The sequence below is a fragment of the Haplochromis burtoni genome, unplaced genomic scaffold, assembly GCF_018398535.1.
Source record: "Haplochromis burtoni strain Fernald_Lab_line unplaced genomic scaffold, NCSU_Asbu1 Contig_1030, whole genome shotgun sequence".
In the NCBI taxonomy this organism is placed as follows: Eukaryota; Metazoa; Chordata; class Actinopteri; order Cichliformes; family Cichlidae; genus Haplochromis; species Haplochromis burtoni.
In genome coordinates, this window is record NW_024583391.1 from 31,725 (window position 1) to 53,955 (window position 22,231).

A 22,231-nucleotide genomic window follows, 5' to 3' on the forward strand; every position below is an offset into this window, starting at 1 on the left:
CAATTTTAAAAATTGCTGTGTTTTACTGCATACAAAGAATGAAAGGAAAAAACTAAACTATTTAAATCTGATAGATATCATACATCAAAACTTTTTGCAAAATGTACAACATTTGCAAAAAAGTAATTTCTTTATTTGAATGAGGCAAAAACTGAATCCTTAGTGTTAAATAACCCAGTGTTCATATCATTTGTCTTCTTTCTGTAGATGCACCCTGGTCCCATTTATGAAAACATCTCAGCTCATTACAGCAGAATGCAGGTTAATACTCAACATCAACAAGATTTCTACTCCAAAGAAGCTGATCTTCATGCCAGCGAAGCTGAGCTCTATGCCAAGGAAGCAGAAGTCGACGAAATTGAAACTAATATCTACTGCAGCATCGAATCGTTGTGATTTAACTAAAAAAATCATTTAAAGGGAGCATTCACTGATCGGGATAATAATGAACTATCACAGAAGGGACACCACAACTGATAAGTAGAGAGTAAAAATCATACATCATAGTGGAAAATAAAATACAAGAGTAAGAAAAGTAGTAGTGTTTAGAAAAATAGAAATGCTGCAGCTGATGAAATGTGTTGTACATGTCCTGCAAAATACAACACAACTTCAAATTATATGCACATGCAAGCTGAACTACTGTACTGGATAGTTTAGAGCTTTGACAAAATGTCTGTAAAACTGAACCGATGAAACATTAAAGTCATCGTGCTGGCATTTTTCTCTCTTCTTCTGGACCACAAAATAGCTCCATCACTTTACGTACCTCCACCGTTATACTGCCCACCCTGAAAAGTTTTTATTAAAAATATATCTGTCTCCTCCGCTTGCTCACAACTTCTATGGGGAGAGAAAAAAAAATGCACGAATACATGACAGGTGTGCCATTCTTCCCAGTGTTGCTGCTCCAACACTGCCCTTCCTCTCCCTCTGACAGCCAGCCACAAACCGCACCCAGCTGCCATACCTTCATGCCGCCAACAGAGGAAGTCAGCCATAGCCATCTGTGCCCCCAGCATCTGTACTACCTAAAATGTTTTTTAAAATGTGGTTGAACCTTTACAACATCGCATGGTCTGAACAGACGATGAATGGGCACCCCAGCACGTAATAACGCGAAGAGCTGACCAAACACTCTTTTTCAGAGTTATAGTGACGTTCATGCTCTGACAATTTCCAGAGTGCTTGCTTCAGCCTCTCATATGTGACTTGCCATCAGTCTGTCCACTGAACCAGATCTAAGCCAATTTTCCAGTCAGGGGACTGGTTAGAGCCACAGAGTTCAGGATAAACCTCTGGTTGTACCCACCCAGCATTAGGGACTGCCTCGCCTATTTTTTCGCCCTTGGCCACAGGCAAGCCATGTTGGCATCTGCTTTGTCTATTTGTCGATCTGGGCTACGCCTTCAGAAGAGGCATCAAGTGCACAGTCCATTCCTCCATTGACCACTTGAATGGTGTTGCTGTCTCCTCAAACATCTCCATAAAGAAAAATACACCATTTGCTTCTTTTGTTTTGAATAGTGTGGATTTGGCAAATGGCATCACTCACCCAGCTGACCATTTCCCAGACAGCAACCTCTGCAACACCTAGATCTATGCACCTATGCCCGACTACCTGCAGTGGGTCCAAGTGCTGTCTGGTCACTGCTGCCTTCTCTGTGTGGATGGCAGCTTCCTCTACCAACGTTTCCTCCAGAGCACTCCCTGTGAAAAAAAACAACACGTTAGTAGATCAGATACGAAAGGTGAAGCCCAAAGAGGTCCCAGTGGTGTAGTGTTATGAGCTGTTGCCCTCAGAACTGGAAGAGGCTTCAGTAGAACCACAGGTACATCTCCCCCCCCCCCTTCATTCTCTCTCTCTCTCTTCAAGGACAAGTGAACATCAAAACCATTATCCAGGATGAAACAACAAAGATCTATGAGTACATCAGGAGATGGCCACAGTCCACAGTTCACATGCTTAGTGAATCCCTAAGGCAGCGGAAACCTGAGAAAGAGCAAGAACAAGAACTATCACAGATGGAAAGGCTCCTGCAAAACATATATCATCGGCAGATAGAAGAAGTGCTGACACTGAAAAATCCTACCAATGGCTGGATAATACCTAGCTGGAAAAACAGCAGAGAGGCACTAATCATAGGAGCAAAAGAACAAGTTTTAAGCACAAGATTGATAGAGGCTGGGGTCAACCACACCAGGCAAGACCTCAGGTGCATAGTCTGCACCTGAGGTCTTGCCTGCTTGTATCTTGCAGGGTATAAGATATAATGTGTATGTAGTATTCAATTTGTCTCTTTACTTTCTAGTATAACTAAAGTATGTAAGTCATGTAACTATCTACTATTTCCCAACACACAGAGGACAAGAGAAAACAGACAAAACTGAACTCAACTGGTCTGCATTGTTGAGAAAAGTATACGGTCTTAGACACAACATTTTAACACAGATGTGACAATAATTAACCCTTACCTGTTAGGAAGACACGCAGATAAGCAAATTCATTATGTAACCATTAAAAAGCATATTAGCCTTCCAACTATGTGGTTTTTAACAAGCAGCAGTCAAGGCATACATAAACCTATTTGTGCACGACTCACAAGAACCTATCAAAAATATGGTGTGGCGGAGGTGTGGTCCCGGGCGCGGCTGCAGGGGAGGATTGGTGCAGCGGGCTCAACGGGGCGGTGCTGGAGATGCCGGTGAGAACAGCTGATGGTGATTTGGACTGATAATGGTTTCCTTCCCTTTTTATAGTGAGACGGAGAGGAGCGGAGGGAGAGGGAAATCGGCTGGGACCGACAGCTGTCAGACTGTGTTCAGTCATAACCGGGGAAAATTGTAAATAAATGTGGAACCTGGTGATAAAGACCTGTGTGTCTAACATATGTCTAACATATGGATAATATTTTACCTGACCCAAACGTAAATTTTTCACAAATATCCAAATATTCTTTTGTAACAAAGGTAGGACTGTGAAATTACTGAACAATTTGTGATGTAGCTTGGCACTCCGAAGTTTAGGCGACAGATTCCTTCACAATTTATTGATCTGATGACTAAAGTGTTAAAAGCTTCTGTTAGGACATTCATCAGGGACAGGTGAGTCTGATGGTCCATTTTTCCGAGAATGATACATTAAAGAGGCCAGCACTGGGACAATTCCAAGTATTTTTAAAGAGATGAAGCTCGTTAATTTGATGGTCTTCTTTTGTTCTTTTTTAAATGACACTATAATATATAACAACAAAAAACAATGTGTTTATGCCATTGTGATAGCCGGTGTCTATGTAATGGTATTTGAACATGATCCTTTTTATGAAAAAACTTCCCAAATCCCACATTTCTGAGAAAAATAATGAAAGAAGTGATTTTTGAAGTATTTCAACAGTTTATATATCTTTTTTCAATTATTGTTAATATTGTTTTTTGTTACTTTTTTTTGCACCTGTGAGTGGGTGTTGTGATGTCTGCCATTTGCTGCAGGGGGTGCTGCAACACTGCCAGCAACCCCAAGACCAAGAGTCCTGATGATGACTTAAAAATATAGGAATAAACTCACCTGTCTTCACTGTAAAATAAAAAATAAATATAATAAAAAAAAAGAGTCAGTTCTTAATCTAACCCTGAATTCAGTTGTAAGTACTAGTATGTACATATGTGAACCTTATTAAATTCATTACAACCATCTGCCGTTGTAACAGTATGGAGAAATGACAGCAAGTGCAAAAAAACTGACCTGATTTACATTAAATACTGATCAGCTGTGATCACTACATTTCTCTTCTAGTAAAAATCTGCCACATAACCTCAAAAGACAGACAACTAACAACATTTACAGCTCAGTTTTCTTCTGCTGACAATGGTTTAGCAGAGTACATGAAAATGTTCCTCATACCTGCAGAATGGCTCAGCAAAGATGGTCAAATCCCTCAGCAGCATAGACTGCTGTGTTAAACAAGCATTTGGTGACATCATGAGCAGTAACAATCGTCTCCTCTGAGCTAGAGAGAAGGTTATACCTTTTAACAACGGCTGGCGTGTGGAAGGAGAGGAAGTCCGTGGCAGCGTAGAGGCAGGTGGAGAGTGTGTGTCTTGCTGAATCAGCGATGGGGAAGATTTAGTGAGTGAGAGAGCAAGCTCACCAGCCCTAACTTGCTCTCTCCAGGCAGTAATGGTGCCAGCCAACTTAGTGTCCTTAGCAAACTGAGTAAGCTGAGGGTTATCCCTAATGATGGCATCTACTGCGCTTAGCCCAACTGCCATAGTCCGTAAATCCTGTGACTGGGCAATGCAGTCGAGCAGACTCACCATCCACATCATCTTGGCGTTGAACTCAGAGGAAAAAGAGTCTGCGGGGTCCATGTTCTGGTCACGATCTTCTGTTAAGGAATGGCTTTGTGCAGGCAGGAAAAGGACCCAAAGTAGTGATGGGTCCAGCAACACTGACGCACCGCCGCTTGTATCAAGCTCACAGAGTGAAGCCTGTATCGGTGCGGGCGTCGCTTTAAGAAAAGTCACGTGATCGATACAGCTGCTGTATCGCTCATTGCCAACGCGCCAAACTGTGTTTAGAAGGTATCGCGTCCGCATCTGTCAACGGAACGAGTCGCCACCAAAAAAAACCAAAAAATTACTCTCGCAAAGATAAAAATAAATAAATAAATACACATCTCTCCATAACAAATTGGAGCCCGAAAGAAAAGTTTCTGCTGTGTGGGATCATTTTGATCTTTTAACTGCAAATAGTTTGTCTGTCTTCGTTTCAGTGTAATCTATCAGAACAGGAAAAACAATAATGTGACTTGCAGTGTAAATTACTTATTTCATTTTATCCAGGTTAAATGTCGCATCTGTTCTGCGGAGCTTTTTACACAAACACAAGCACCTCCTCAGTGTTTAGGCATTACAGAGCCAAACATGAAAATGAGGAGACAATCACACCGATAATGAACACAGGTCGGCCTATATTGACACTGAACAGCTTAACCAGTCTGAACACTGTTCTGGGCCAGGCAGTCCTGAATTTTATTATAAAGGACTGCCAACCCCTTAGTATTGTGGAGAGTGTCGGAGAGAAACATTCCAAGATCAGAGGATCCTTTAATGTACTGGGGGAATAGGAAGACATCTTATCTGAACCTTTTCCACCTGGCTTTACAGTTTTTGTACCCCAGCTTCATCTGTGCCTGTGAGATTTCCAAAGCTGGGGAAATGGTGTAAAAAAAACAAAAAAACAAAAACGCAGTAGACTGAATGCAAAAACATTGGATATACTTATTTTTCTGAATAGAAACTTATAAACTCTGAGTCAATTACATTTAAATGGGTAATATTATATTCACAATACTTCCATTTTAATTTTCACTTAATGCCATTCACAATATATTTTAATGATGTCTGCAATGTTTGCAATGTAAAACATATAAAATGATTCCATGGAAAGTACAATACCTTACAGTGTATACAAGTATGACTAGGTATTTGAATCCGTGTCTGTTGTGAGTCTCAAGTAAGTTGCCTGCAATGATATTTAAGGTCCAGCAGGTGTCAGTATGGAGCAAAACAGCAACACTGTGTCAACACAGTATCGATACAATTTGGGGAATGTGCTGAAACGCTTCACGAGGCCCCATTTACCCATCACTAACCCAAAGTGCAGACTCCGGAGACAGACGGGAACTCAAAACAGCTTTGATGCTGAACTCAAAAAAGGTAACAAAACTCAGACTCCAAAAACACACTCAGGCAAACAGCCAGCCCACACAGCATCATAAACAGAAGATCACAACACAGACAGAGAAACACAGGGCTTAAATACACAGAGGGAGCAATCAGGGAATGGGTAACAGGAGGGAAACACAGCTGGGGCAAATCAGGCCTAACGAGACAAAGGAAGCAAAACCAGATGCATTTACATGAGACACAGACTTTCAAAGTAAAACAGGAAACATAACACAGAGACGGGAACTTGACAAGGGGATACAGCTGACAGGGGAGACAGAACAACTAGAGAACACAGAGACATAAACCACAAGACAGACCTCTAACAAAGAGATGGAAAGGAAACATAAATTACACTGTAAGTAATTTTACTGTATGTAGTTACTTTGAGGTAGTTTCGGGAAATGTTTGTAATCTTTTATTTTACTTACACATTCTCATGTTGTGCATGGCGATGTATTCACTGATACGGTGTTTTCAGCCAAAAGGCACAAAACACACTTTTCCTGTTTTAAAGGTGAAAGTGAGAAGAAAGCTTTTATGTACAGAAGTGGAAAAGTGGAGACGTTCTCACTTCTGTAATAAGGCATCTTACATTCACCAGCAATTTTTTTTGATACTTTTTATCCCAAATTTCTTCTTTTGCTGGACAACATGGTCCATTCATAGCCATTCCAACAGAGGTGTTAGCTGTCATCATGTTTGGTCTCATCTAACAACTTTGTGAGATTTGAGGTTGGAAAGGCTGCCTTACATGATAAGACATCACCACCATGCTAGCTTTAGATCAGCCAAGGGATCCCACTACACTGACACCAGATTGTTATGGAAATATGATATAAATTGATCTGCACACTATAAATAAGTTGTCTTTGTGAGATTTTAATTTGGTGTTTGAAAAATGAATTAACAACTTGTTGTTAATTCATCATTTATAGGAACAAGTTATCTACCTGCTGTGTTCACAGAACACAAGTATATCTTAATCGAGGGTTATATGAAGACAAAACAAGATATTTTTGAGCCTTCTATTCAGCCATATTAATTTAACACAAGGTCAAAAAGGTCAAAACACTTAAAATTTTCCATCACAGCTCTAATAATGTTTGGTGACCTTCTTGTAGAATTGCCTTCATTCACAGTGCACTGCTACTTTAAAAGGAGCTTCAGACAGTGTGGGAATGATTTTTAGGAATGTTTGTAATAAAACAATTGAATTTCCCCAGTCTTTGTTTCCCCAGTCTACTTATACTTTTTGCTTTTATTTTGATCCATGATTTCCTCATTTGGGGTACTGCAACAGTTTGTGCTGCTAATTAAAATAGATCATTCAGCTGTCCTGTAAACCTCTAACTCTTGCCAGCCAACAAAACAAAGTGGTAGTTTACAAGGACAGAGGACCACAGTTAGATGTTTGTCAATTAATGGCAAGATCAGAGAGCAGGAACCCAACAAACTCAAGAAGTCTCAGGGGCAGAAGGCAAAACTGCAGGAGAGGTGGAAGGTCCCAAATTGGTCCCTATATGTGTCAGGAGCTGTCACTGCAAAACTCATTCCCTGGGGAATACTGTGTAATTGAAATATTATACATTTGGGAAAATGTGGAAAAATATCAATTACTTACTCACTACTTATGTAATGCTGATTTTATGTTTCTCTTGTTATAAAATACACTCAAAGTATTGACTTTTTAAAAATGCAGTGTTTTATTTGATTCATCTAACCTGTGAAAACTCTTTTTTTTGTGGAGCTGATAAACAGATCAAAGAGTAGAAACAATTTGTAAAATCAAGTTGTAACAGTATACAAACGAGTTAGTAAAAACCTGGCATATCATAATGATTCAAATAACCTCAGTTATCGTGAGTTGTCTTGACAATGGGTAGTCAAAGAAAAATAGAAAAAAAAAATAGAAAGATTTTACTTATACCCGAAGGATGGCTCAGTAAAAAAGTGGTGAAATCTCTAAACAACATTGACTTTTGCATTAAATAACCAGCTTCTGAGATCAAGAACTATAATAATGGTGCCCTCTGGTGGACATGTCCCCAACTGCTTCACAAGTTAAAGAAGGACTCTGAAATTGTGTCAGTTCATATCTGACAGGTCACCAAGTGTTTATTTATGTATTTATTTAAATCAGAGAATATGTCACTGTTTTTGATGCAGCTGTGATGGCATCAGCCACACATGGGTAAATCAGGCCATTTGTTCACTTTATTAGTTTGTTTTGCAGTTTTCTTCTTTAATATAATTCTTTAATCATTTGGTTAAACCTAACACTGATATTATGAAAATGTTTTCTGTTATATTAATTATGTTTCTCTTTCTTTGAGTTATCTTGTTTTGGTTGGTGGTTGTTTCCTGTCTGGGCAAAAGGCGTGGCTGAGGACTCAAAATGCCTGCTCAGAAGGACCAACCATGTGCTAATCAGGAACAGGAGTGGTTTAGGTTTACTTGTGTTATTTTGTGCTTAGTTGATGTTACTGTGTTTTTGTTTTGTGTGTAAATGGTTAGGCCAAACCACTATAAAAGCTATGTTTGTGAGTTAAGATGTGTCCACTTTTAAGTTTCTGGAAACTACTTTTTGTAGAGTTATATGAATATGAATATTCCATGCAAGTGTATACAGCACAAGTGTGTGTGATGATACAGAAGGTATTTGTATTTTCCTTTAAATGTTTTTCAGGCCGGACACACACAATACAAGTACAAAAAAAGATTCAAAGGAAGAGGAAGGAAGTTTAGTTTTAGTTTCAAAGTGGCTTAAAGTGTGAAACCAGTCAACATGAAACAGCAGTCATTCCGTCCCCCTCACCTTCACTCTGACAAAGAGGACTGTTCAGTTTGATCGATGACTTACTTTGTCTCTTTTATGGTTCAAGCTTTTACCTTTAGCTTTAGGCTTAAGGCCTGGACTACAACAATCATGATGTTGAGGACACTGAAGTCATATTTATTCCTGATGTACAGTACTTCAGATTTTTCAGAGATTAATTAATGAACGCTCAAAAAGAGAGATAATAAAGAAAGATAACAAAGCTGTTTACTAATGAAAGCACTAAGGCTGGAACGATAAGCCACACCCAGCAGGCATATCGAAGGGTCAGGAGTGCATGAGGTTGTAATTTGCTGCAATAAGTTGACGAGTTAAACCACCAGAGGCCAGCAAAACAACGTTAATGTTAACTCTTCAAACCCAGAATACAATTCAGTTAGAGAGCTCAAAGAGTAATTATAGATATGTTAAACAAAACAAAAGGCACAAAGTAAAACAAACACAAAAAATCATCTTTCTCTGCATTAAAATATAAATACAATAAAATTTTAACTTAAGAGCAGATTAAAGTCGACATCACTCGAGCTTTTGATCATTAAAGTTTGGACTTTAAACCATCATCCCAGATATGGACAACAGTTTTAACACCTCCTCAGCTTTCTGCTTCAAGCATCTCAAATGAATGTTTAATGAATTTAAACATAACTGCATGCAGCAGAGTTGATACTTATTGATACAAAAATTATCATGATGACACAGGCAGTGATTTTGGTATTTAGGCGGTATCATCTTTTATATCTCAGGTATTAGTGATTATTTATTAGTCCTGATATAATAATTGTAAATAACTTTATCTAAGAAGAAATATTTTAAAATAATTACAGATTGTATAGTTTAAATTTGAGGAATCTGAGTTCATATTAATTCCTAAAGTCAAGTATTTAACATTGTGACTTTTCTATCATTAATCTTTGAATAAAGAGAGATAATAATAGTAGGATAATGAAGCTGGTTGCTAATCAAAGTTTCTGTTCAAGGTGTTAATGGAGCATGTGGTGGCAAATTTCTTTTCTTATATATTGGTCACTTTAGTAATGGTAATATCACTTTCTCACTTAATTATATGCATGTAGAATAGACACTACAAATGTGTCTTTGTGCCCTATCACAAACACAGTGGGGCAATTGTAAGTTCATGTGAGACGTAAAACAGGTAGTGAGACTCTGTGTTCTTATCTCAGGGAATAAGGAGGGAGGATTTGGGATGTAAATCTTTAGGCAATGTCTAAGTAGAAAACATGGTCATAATTTTCTCTCTTTCGCTCTCAAAGGGAAGGTTTTCAAAGGATGAGCTGAACTGAAGGTATAGACTCACATGATGTTTTGGAATTTCTTGTTCAGTTAGTTTGGTCAAGCCATAGAAGACATGAGTGAACCGCACCCATCTTCAGAGACTGCTTAGGTGTTTGACCAGAGTTTCTCCATATAACAATATGTACTCAAACCCACTTCAAATAATGCCTACCAGCTGTTTGCAGTTTATTTTAAAACTTCCACGAAATGCACAACTCAGAATTTGTGCTTTCAAAGGTTCATCAGTGGTTCTAAACTGCTCACATCAACATCTGACTTCAAGCAGAAAATGGTTCACAATAGACTGCAAAGGAAATTATGTTCAGAGTGAGCTCTCTGTGGATGGACAAAATGTACCGTACAACATGTTTGAAGGGAAAAACCCAACTTTAACCATCAATGATCTAAGAGAGAGTAATGCAAACACTTATTGCTGTATGAAGACTACAGACAGAAAAGCCTGCAGAAAGGAACAGCTTTCTGCTGAACGTGGTGGAGGCAATATTCATATGGGCATGAATGGCTGTTAGTGGATCCAGTTTAGAAACATTTATTGATGATATCACTGATGATAGAAGTAGCACGATTAATTTTGAAGTTTACGTGGCTATATTCTCAGCTTAGATTCAGCGAATGGTAATGTATTTTTATTTTTTTATTTCATTTTAGCAGGTCAACTGCCTTTTGTCTCCCTCTTCTGACAGTGAGAGCAATTACACACAATGAAAGGGTCTTAAATGCTGCTGGGTATTTGATTTGATTCAATTTTGACTCCATCAGAAATATTATATTTCTCATCATTTATCAGTACATATCTATGTTTTTATATCTATGTATAAAAACAAAGCTGACACTTGTGAGACTTCGTCAGATGTGTAAGCATCACAACAGATGCTTTTGTGTCAAAGTAACTGAGGATAAAACACAGAAAAACATCTTCTTATAGCAGATAACCTTGAAAATATTCTGCAGTAGATCAAAAATGAAAGAAAACCATCAATCAATCAACATATGAACATTGCCTGATGCTGCTGAAATGAAGCAGAGCAAAGTTACAGAGGTTTTATTAAAGACACAGCTAAGCCTTTTGCAATTTTGACGTCATTCTCAAAGTTTACATTTATTCAGTATTGAAAAGCACAAAGGCAGGTTTCTTGGTGTCATTTTTTAAAAAACAGAACAAAACAGCTCACCAGTCTGTACACAACGGTGGACTGGTGCGTAATGAGCAAGCAAATAATGCAGAAAACAGATTTTTGATGGGAAACTGGTCTTTGAGAGAGAGTGAGTTGTGCAGGAAGTGTGATCTCATCGTGGAGGAAGCAAAACAGCAAAAGTAAGAGGGAATTCATGATGATGTTTATCAAATATGAAGCGTAGTTTTGATCTTCTTTTGCTGCTGATTCAGGGAATTTTGGTCAGAGAGTGACCAAACCTGCAGATTCAGAATCTGTGAGATGTCAGCTTTCAGCACCGACGTGTACGTGCCGTCGGGTGAACAATCCGCGCTTTACATCTTTGTGTGGAATCTGTTTACCTTCTGTTATTTGCTGTTTTTGCTCTTTAGTGGTTGTTGAAATAGTTTTTGTGAGCTTTGAGCTGAGATTTTGGCAAAATATATTTATATTATAGCGAGCAGATGAATCTTAGCAACAAAGCACCACTCAGCTATTGAGCTTGCTGTTCCACAACAAACAGGTATGAGGAGCTCTATTAAACACTTGCTTGTGTTACACTGTGCTTCCGAGCGTCAATAACCACATAACCGAACTCACTCATGATAAATCATTCTTTCCATCAAACAATGACAGTGACTTTGTACCACAGAACAGTTAAGAGAACAGTTAAAAGTCATGTAACTGTAGACAATAAAACAAGAACATCTTAACAGCAGCACATGTCCCAAGGCATGATGGGAGATAACTAGTCGCTCCCCCAACAAGCCAGACAGCCCCCACCTGAGTGGTTAGCTCTCCCCAGCAACCGGCATGTCCATAGCAAAATCTCTGAGGTGTTGGGGAAGGCAATGACGTCATTAAGGACGTTCCGCTGGTCCCCCAGCTGTCTCTGAGGCCAGGTTGGGGGCCTGCCATTGAAGCTGGAATCCTGACCCCTCCACGGGTGGACTCAAGGGCTGTCACGATGGAGTACGACCACCCTGTTCCATTAGACCACATCGGACAGCCCCTCGAGAACAGTGCAGGGTCCAACCCACTGACTCATCAGTTTTGGGAAAAGCCCTTTCTTCCTCTCCGGGCTGTAGGCCCACACCTGCTGACCTGGCAACAGTCCTCCCCCTTTCAGCGGGTATCATAAGCTCGCTTCTGCCGGAAGTCTGCATCCCAGAGCGCCTGCCTGGTCAACTGGTGCACCTCCGGTAGCCGGGCCCAGAGGTCCCTGCCCCCTTCCTGCTCAGGGGAGGATCTGAACACCAAGTGTACTGGGGTACAAAGCTCATGCCCAAACATCAAGGTCGCTGGAGTGCATTTCGTAGATTCCTGGACCGCTCTAGGGGTGCCGTCCGGGTCTTCCTCATACCCATCCACTGACAGACCTCCTTAAACAACACTGCCTCGAAATTCCGGCCCTGGTCACTGTGCAGTTCCTCTGGTATTCCGAACCGGCAAAACATCTCGTTGACCCGACACTCAGCCGTGGTAACAGCGCTCTGGTCGGGGCAACCGGAACGTAGCGGTTCCTCTGGTCAGTGGTGGGGAAGGGTCCCAGGATGTCCTGACCCTGCCGCACCATGAACCAGCTCGAGGAAAGGGCATCTGCATTGGTGTGGAGACGTCCCGCCCGATGACGAACCTCAAAGTGGTAATCCTGCAGCGTCTCCAACCACCGGGCTAGCTGTCCCTCCGGTTCTTTAAAGTTGAGCAGCCAAGTGAGGGACGCATGGTCTGTGCGCAGAAGAAACTTCTTTCTGTAGAGGTATGGTCTGAAATGGCGGAGACCCAGAATGATGGCCAGCAGCTCTCGACGGGTGACAAAATAGTTCCTCTCCAGTCTGCTGAGGGAGCAGCTGTAGTAGGAGATGACACGCTCCCCCTCCGATGGTGACAAGTACAGACTATAAGCTTTGCACATGTAACCTCCTCACTCAGCTTCTCCAATAAGGTTCAGACCCTCTCCACTTAAAAACAGAATGAATGTAATGTACCCGAAACAGAACATGTTTCAAAGCATTGACATGGCACTTCATTTGCAACACACACATACACACAAACATACGCAAACACACACTTGTATGTACACTGCTGTGAATGCAGTCAGTTTCTAGCAGAGAGAACTGTGGTCCTTTTGCGTGCTAACTCAAAGATAATAATAGGGTTCAGTGGAAAATATTACTGAAAACATAACCTGCATTCACTAACCAAATGTCCATGATCTCAGCAGCACAGACTGCTGCTGAGATCATGAGCTGTGATAATGGCAGCCTACAGTGGGCAGGCCAGGAACTGTAAGACAGCAGAACAAGATAAACTGGTGCACAATAATGGTGATGTTTTCAAAATGTCCATCATTGGTATTAATAATATTATTATTATTATTATTATTATCATTGTCTTTATTATCTTAACAGGCTGTTAACATGCATTAACATTTGTATGAGTATTTTGACAGGAGAATCATTTGACTCTTGTACCATTTTGTTTTTTTACACTCCATCAGGTTTGAGCAGGAGACTTTTAGAAAAAAATTATAAATACATACATAAATGTAGAGAAATAATATAAACACTTTGTTGAAAACTGAAAGTTACCTGAACATCTAAAATATTCAGGGCAAGACAGCAAAACCACATTGATTGTCTTGCAGATAACGAAAGAACCACAGAGGAAGGACGTTCATGTTTAGTTTCAAAGGTGCTTTGTGTGCCAAACCATTGTACAAAAACAGTCATGTCAGTCCTTCTGTTTTTCAATCGATTTTAACCTGTGAGTTAATCTTGTCTACTTTTATATTTACTGTCAACTTTATGCTTGCACACAAGACTTCAACCAACATGTTGCTGACAGATTTTCAACATCTGTTCGTCTGTTTCATCTTCTACATTTCAGGTATGAGTAATTATTTATACATTGTTATGAAAAGAAAGCAAAAATTTTATTTACATTCTAAGAAAAGAAAAAAAACCTGACGTAAAAATGATAAGACAATGAATTCGATTCCTGATAAAAGTTTCTGCTAAAGGTGTTATAGGAGGAGAAACCAGGATCTGTGCTTTCAAAGGTTCATCAGTGGATCTGCACTGCTCACATCAACATCTGACTTCAAGCAGAAAATGGTTCACTATATACTGGGATGGTTATAAGTATGTTCAGAGTGAGCTCTCTGTGGATGGACAACGTGTAACATACAACATGTCTGAAGGGAAAAACCCAACTTTAGCCATCAATGATCTAAGAGACAGTGATGCAAACGCTTACTGCTGTATGGAGACTACAGACAGTGCAGGAAACTGTTGGCTCAACAGAATTAGTCTACAAGTTGTTGCAGGTACAGTGACTTTTACTCATTGATTCCTTTCCAAATGACATCATTGTAACGTTTTTATCCATCATCCTTTCAGAGCTGCAGGTAAAGGTGATTCCTGCCACAGAGGGACAGACAGTAACACTGATGTGCAGCAGCAGCTGTCCTCTGACTGAAAAGCCTGCAGCCTACATCTGGTACAAGAACAGAGAGTTTCTCTATGAGGACTGGTCTCCCTGGTACCAAGAGCTGCTCAGCAGTGAGGAAGCAGTCACATACTCCTGTGCTGTCAAAGGCTACGAGCATCTCAGAGCCCCTCAAGTCTCTGTGGGTGAGTCATGACTGTTATTGCTACAGACTCTCAAGCTAAACCCTGTGAAAATGACCTCAGTACAAATATTTAACATCATGTCTTTTTGTTCAGATTCCATCACACAGACATGCTTCAGTCTCTCTTATGCTTATGGAAACATGTGTTCTTATAAACAGACATTAGTGGATGAGCCGTGCTCTATCACCTACCCCAGAGGTGAAGTTTATATCATATTTGTTGCAACAATACATGTATATGTCTTAAATAAGATGTATGATTATATCAAAAATAGTGACAAGCAGTGTGTTTATCCTTTTTCAACAGAGGTTCATGTTCAAAGAGCTTCTTCCATCTCAGAGTTTGTCACACTGACCTGTAACACCAGCTGTAACCTGACTGATGATCAAACTGTCTACATGTGGTATCACAACAAAATAAACTATTATGAGAATCAACATCATTCAACTCATAACTCTTCAACAGGCACATTCTCCTGTGCAGTTAAAGGCCACGAACATCTTCAATCTACAGAAGTTTGCAAGTTTCAAATCTATGTTGCCAACTAATAATGAACTCAAGTGCTGGAATACAGACCAATCAAACAACTCTAAATCTTCCATCTATATTTCAGGTGTTCAGGATAAAAACTGCTGGAGAGTGAATTATGTCAGCAGGAGAATCTGTGCTCTGGAAGGATCTTCAGTCAACATCACAAGTGAATACTCACATCCTGATAACAGGAAGCCAGAGTTTAAATGTTGGAGTAAAAAATGGAGAAAAGATAAAGTGGAAGTTGAAGAGCTGATTGAGGCTGCAGGTCGTGTGGAGTATCAGGACAACATGAAGAACCAACACACCCTGACCATCAACAACCTGAAGAAGAATGACTCAGGAGGATACACATTCAGATTCAAGAGAGATCATGAAGGATGGACACAGTCTGATCTGCCTGGAGTCTTTTTGATTGTCACAGGTAAATCTAAACTCCTCAGTCAGCAGACTTTACTCATTAATGTCTGAACAGGAGCAGGAGGTGGAAGAAATATTCAGATGCTGTGAACATGTCAATGCTGCACTGCAAATGCTCATTACAAAGAAAAAGTCCTGCACTTAACCCTCTCAGGCTCAAATTAAACTTTTTGTTGCTAATGCACAACCAAGTCCTGCAGTGGTACTTCTGAGTAAAAAAAACTCATAAAATATCTATGTGGGCTAATCAGGTTGTTAGTTTTTAACTGTTGCAAATCTGCAACGCCTGCCTCGAGAGGGTTAAAACTGAAATCATTCAAGCTTTCAGAAAAAAATGCATTTCATATTGTATAAAATAGTTCTTATTATGAAGGAAAAAATATGTTTTACTTTTTTAGAAGAAGCACTCATGTGTCTTTTCCATTTCTCACTTTGGTGTTTGTTTTTTTTTATTTGAAAAATCTGGATACTGTTATTTTGTTTGAGCTATAAAGCAATTACTCATCATTTCAGCATTTAACGCTTTGACATCTAGGAGCATACACCACTTAACTGTCAACTTTAAATGAGGTCAGAAGAATTTTGAACAATAACATTTCTGGCTAATTTTTGTTGTTTGTTTGTTTGTTGTTATAAATCTACATTCACAAGAACCACATTTCCAAACCATAAATGTCGCATTTCCATTCCAAAATGTTTTCAGTTTGACAATTAAAAATCAATGAAAATGGTGCATAAATAATGATTTTTTTTTTTTTTTTACTTTCAGAGCTGAGAGTGAAGATGAGTCCTTCTGCAGTGGTGACAGAGGGTCAGAGAGTCACACTGACCTGCAGTACCAGCTGTCCTCTGACTGACAACACAAACTACATTTGGTACTTCAACAGTCGACCTCTGACCCCGAGAGAGAACCAGAACAAACATCTGATCCTAGACCCAGTCAGCAGGGAGGATGCAGGAAGCTACTCCTGTGCTGTGAAAACCAACAAAGAGATCAGCTCTGCTCCAAAGACTCTCACTGTCCAAAGTATCACAGGAACATGGACACCAGCAGCTGCAGGAGTTTCTGCAGCTCTGCTGGTTTTAATACTTCTCTCTGTCTTCTGGTGTGTTAGGTGAGTAACGCTTTGATCTCATTCAGGTCAATATGTTCTTCTGATATGGCTTTAATTATATATATATTTTCTATCTGTTCAGAAAAAAGAGGATTTCCAACCAGCCTTCAAGAACTGAAACATTAGGCAACAAACAGCAGGTACCAAACAGGAAACAAAAAATTATTCTGCAATAATAGCGGAAATAAAACAAGCCGCTCATATAAATCTATTCCTGCTTAACCCAAAAGCATGTATTTTTAGCCTTTGTATTGTTCTCCTTCATGTGAATTATAACCTCTATATATAAATGTATGTAGATATACATTAATAAAATGTGATGTTATTTGTCTATGCAGATTTTTCCTGATTTCATAAATAAAAACGTTCCAGGTGAATCGGATGAGCAGGATGGTCATCACTATGTCAGGCTGCGTTTCAGTTTGAAAAACAACACTGACATCTACTCAACCATCGAGTTATCGTCTGCTAAGTAAATACACCTTCTTTTTTTTTGCTTTATTCATCATATTCAAACTGTGATTTGAAATCACTTGTTGATTTGAAAATTATTTCCTTTCGTTAAATTAGAATGACGACGACTTCCAGTGACTTTGCAAGAAGTGAAACATCAAACAATGAAGAGCAGGTACATGACAGGATTCAAGTGTAAAACATCAACTCCTCTATTTTTCTTCATATCTTCAATCATTTGTTATCTATCAAGAACAGTGCTTAAACTTGTGTCCTCGTCTTTTTTTCCATCCATAATTCCTCCATTCATACATCTATTTTCTCCCATTTGTGTTGGGTTGGGTCACAGAGAGGGCAGACATGTAAACAAACTATCCCCTGCTAGCTCTTGCAGCAGTGGGTCATTTTGGCATTCCCAGGTTAGCCATCACACATCTCTCCAGCAGGTCCTGGGTGTTCCCCAGTGCATCCTCACTGTGGGAAGAAGCCACGTAGGAGGTATCCTAGTCAGACTATTGCTGACTAATTAGTACTAATTAGTACTTTTTGATTTGGGCGAGTAGTGGCTCCACAACCTCGACTTGAAAGATACTTTGCACCACTTGTAGCTCATCTTTTTCATACTATGTTAGTGGGATTGCTGTCAGGATTCGGCCAGAGGTGGGAGTTTGTTCCCAGTGTAACCTCATTTTATGTTTGGTATAGTCCTGTCAAGCATCCCCACCACCTGATTCGAGTCAGCACCATGTGGTGATCAATTGACAACTCCCCTCCTTTGTTCACCTGAGACCAGCTGTTTTTGACACATTTGAAATTATAATGGAGAAGAGGTCATCAATCATTCCATGACAGGCAGTAGTGAACTTTTCTAACAGACTAATTGAGTTTTATTGTCACAAGAACAGATATATCTCATACTTCATGCAATACCTCTATAGTGGAACACATCTGTTTAACAAAAATCATCTGCTCTCTCTTCTCAAACATTATTGCAGGCCTGCACTGTACACACAAACTCACAAACTGCACAAACTCAAATACAAATCTACATGTTAGCTTCTATTCTGTTGTACAGTGGCACATTAATGTAATCTGATATTTATGTTTTCCTAAATTTAGCAAGCCATTTCAAAATTGAGATCTCTAATCTAGTTTAGAGGTCCCAACCGAGAAGCCTTAACACCCACTCACATCATTTGATCACAAGGTCTCACAATGGTTTCACCCGAAGCCTTGCTGGAGAATGACCCACACCCGTTTTTACAACTTGTCTCACAACTGTGGGTTCACACTAGAGATGGACCGATCCGATATTACGTATCGGTATCGGTCCGATACTGACCTAAATGACTGGATCGGATATCGGAGAAAAATAAAAAATGAAATCCGATCCATTAAATATCACGAAAGCACCTCACAAAACTTGCAACACGCCGTAACTCACCGCAGAACGTTAGCAGTTGGAGCAGTGTGCATCACGTGATAGAGCAGCTGTGGCATGCGGGACCTGTCGGTGGTCTGGATAGCATGTGGAGCTTCGCTAGCAACCTGGCATTTCATCTCCGCTAGCATTTCATCTCCGACAAAGTTATCCCCGAGAGAAGTAAAGCAAGCGTGTAAGTCCATCTCTGAATGTTTGTAAAGCATTCCCACGCTAAGCTTAACGAGCGACTGCCTCTCGCTCTCCGGCTGGTACTTCAATCATGAAACTGCTTAAATGATCAGCTGATCAGCTTTTCTGTCGCGAGTCCGTCTTTGTTTTTGGCCCACTTCGCACCAGAAAGAGGAAACCAGCGGCTGAACAACAGCAGCACGTTTAAGCTTGATAAGCTGTTGTTAGAATTTATTTAATATTACTTTCTACACCAGGATCTTTTTCTACGTAGCTGACGGCTGGTAACTGTGCAGGGGCGGATCTAGCAAAGTTTAGCCAGGGGGGCCGATTGTGCCCCCTTTTCACTGTTCATGCCCTAAGACATACTTTTCTTTCTTATTCTCATTTAAAATGTCTAGCTTTTAATAAATAATTAGCTGACACCCAAAGTTTTAATTTGATGCAAAATGAATAGAAGTCAATTACTGTATATAGTGACTATTAAGTCTAATATATATATACCCTAGTAAGCTATAGTACTTTTTACTTTGGGAAGGTACCATCTGTGCAGTCTGCAATTTTGTTGAAGAAAGATGTTGAATCTATTTAAAATTTCTTGAAAAATAATTGATTTCTGTGCATTTTTTTTCACACTGCATCAAATTAAGGTTGATTACGTCGATTAAGCATCATGAGGTGGCGCGTGAGGGGTGGTTCCCTATTTTTTATTTATTTATTTTTGTTGTTGCTGGGAGTTGGAACCCTATTAATTAGGTTGCTTAATATTTACGCTAAGTACTCTTTAAAATACCAGAATAGGGATGATGGTGTAGGTTTAAGTTTATTAGATTGATCAGTATTGCTGAACTATGAAATTTTTTTTTTGCATACAGGTATAACAGAATAGCTTTAGTGTAGTTGTTGTTTTAAACTTGAGTATGAACTTATACAAAATGCAGCAAGATATTTAAAAAAAACAGTTTTGTTGATTAAAAAACACTATATCGGATTCATATCGGTATCGGCAGATATCCAAATTTATGATATCGGTATCGGTATCGGACATAAAAAAGTGGTATCGTGCCATCTCTAGTTCACACTTTTCTTTCCAAGAAAAGACTTTAAAATGGATCCTAGATTCAATTGGAAGCTAATGTAGAGAGGCCAAAACGGGATTGATGTGGTCGAATTTCCTTCTGCTTTAAAAATCGTGCCGCAGCATTGTGCATTAGTTGCAAGCGTGACAAAGTGCCACGCCCAACCTCTACTAAAAGAGAATTGCAGTAATCCAAACGTAAAGTAATAAAGGCGTGAATAACACTTTCCAAGTTACACTTGGAAAGAAAGGGCTTAACCCAGTATGTTGTGTGTCTTCCTCCTCAGGTGAACCCTGATCCCATATATGACAACCTCCCAGCACATTATAGCGGACTGCAACTACCTACGAGCCACACAAGTGATGTCTACTCCAGTATGGACCCACTGCCTGCTCACTAAAGTAACTTTGTTACCATAGGGATTTAAAGGGCCTTTTTCTCCGATAGGTTTAGCGACTGAGCTAATTTGAGTATCACAGCAGGGACACCACATTTGGTGGATCTGCCAGTGGTTTTCATACATAAATTACAGAAGAAATAAATGTTGAACTTTTCAGTTAGAAAATGTATTTTATTAAAACACATGTCACAACTGAAAGATGACAAAAAACAGCAACTTGTGTTTGAGTGCAGCTGAGTGACTGTTTTTTAATGCACCATGAAATATCAAAAACCATATTATCAACTTTTGTTAATAATATGTTTTTTTTTAATATATTTTTGCAACTCTCATAACTTTCCAAAGAAACTGTATGGACATTTATTGCAATAAATGTGGCTACTGTTTAAATTCAGCCCTGTGGTTTCATATGTATTCTGGCTGATAGACGATGACCTCTTAATACTGACAGAGGGTCACTCTTCACTAAAAATCAGTTCTTTTGAAAAGTAGTCATGTTATGATTAGCAAATAATGTAATCCCTTGACAAAATGTACGAGACAAGAAAGCAAAAGTGTCCAGTGAACAAACATAGAACAACACAGGGGGAGGCAACAGATGGAAACACAGGTGGGGGGAGATGACTACAGCTACTCATAATGAAACCCACATGCTCTACATTACAGAGGACTCATTCCTAGAACAGAGATAAACAGAAAGCAGACGCTCTAAATAGCAACTTAAACTTTAAAATATGAACTAAGAATTTAAGACTGCAACAAAGAGTCAAACAACAGGAACCATTAGAAATTGTGGAAGCAGATTTCTTTTCTGTTGTATTACAAACATATTTAATCATATCACTTAAGTATAGCCAGATCACTCCTGACACCAATTGTATGCATCCATGTGGAATCTTATCACAACTGGGCCCCAAGTTTTATTGCACCTTCACAGAAGGTCCATTATATACTTGAAGATCTCCGACATCCTGCTCTTAGGGAGGTGACAGCCAAGCAGAAAACAAGGTCATAATTGTCTCTGTGAGGCAGGAGGTTAAAGGATGGGGCTGATGGCATAGAGATATATGATATGCTATGGAATGTTCTTTGTTTAACAGCGTCTGTGATGGGTTATATAACATGTAAGGGCAGCGGCCACAATTCAGAGATCACCCTAGTGTTTGACAGGAGTGGTTCTCTCCATATTGCAATATGTTATTAAACTCACTTTAAATCATGCTCACTGTGGTGTTTGCAGGTTATTGTTAAAATTTCCATAATAAAATCATGAAGTGATTTTGCTGTTGTTAAATCTGTGTGTAGTTTCTCAGCAGATACACTCACAGTAAACACTTTGTCTATTCTGTTTTCAACCTTTCCTGTAAAATTGCTATTTATTTTTGACATTCACTCATGTTTTTGAAATTTTATGAAGTGACAGAAACAGCAGCTGTAAAAAGGTGATTTACATATCACTTTGAACAAGAACTGTTATGTGGTTTGTCTCTGAACTTGAGCTCACTACAGATAAACATCATGGAAAGTACATCATGGCAGCACGGAGTAACTTCTACACAGAAAAAACGAGCAGTGTTAGTGCAACACCACAAGAGTCAATTTCAACACAGAGCCAGTGTCTCTTGAATAAAATGACAACAATTAATGCAACATGAAAAATAATAACTTTTTAAAAATTTCTTACCATATTCACATTGTTTTATGGTTATGTCAACTAATATGAATTATTATCAGTTATAAACCCTTTTTAAAACTTTTTTACTGTCTACTCTTGTAGCATGAATAACAGCTGTATGGAGACTTTTGGTAGTTCCGAGAGGGGAATAACAGTAGTGTTTGCTGCGAGATCGATCCACTTTAGACCAGACAACAAACGACGGAGACTCCGGAAAAGTGCAATCAAACGATGAGTTTTATTATCACAGGAGAACAACCAACCGTCAGCATACGGA

The 22,231-nt window shown here is 39.4% G+C and overlaps 1 protein-coding gene across 2 annotated transcripts; it reads left to right on the top strand.

Moving 5' to 3' along the window:
* Positions 1–13,743: 13,743 nt before the first annotated feature.
* On the top strand, positions 13,744–21,509 carry LOC102290010 (B-cell receptor CD22). 2 transcript variants are annotated; one of them, XM_042216376.1, is made up of 10 exons: positions 13,744–13,923; positions 14,057–14,362; positions 14,436–14,669; positions 14,763–14,867; positions 14,976–15,624; positions 16,390–16,735; positions 16,818–16,875; positions 17,074–17,207; positions 17,306–17,363; positions 20,166–21,509. In XM_042216376.1, exons 5-10 carry the CDS (start codon positions 15,096–15,098, stop codon positions 20,277–20,279), a joined length of 1,239 nt encoding a protein of 412 aa, XP_042072310.1. In that variant the 5' UTR covers positions 13,744–13,923; positions 14,057–14,362; positions 14,436–14,669; positions 14,763–14,867; positions 14,976–15,095; the 3' UTR covers positions 20,280–21,509. The 2 variants fall into 2 exon arrangements, with proteins under 2 accessions (XP_042072310.1, XP_005951773.3); XM_005951711.3 differs by lacking the exons at positions 13,744–13,923; positions 14,057–14,362; positions 14,436–14,669; positions 14,763–14,867 and having other exon boundaries at positions 14,920–15,624.
* The last annotated feature ends 722 nt before the right edge of the window (positions 21,510–22,231 follow it).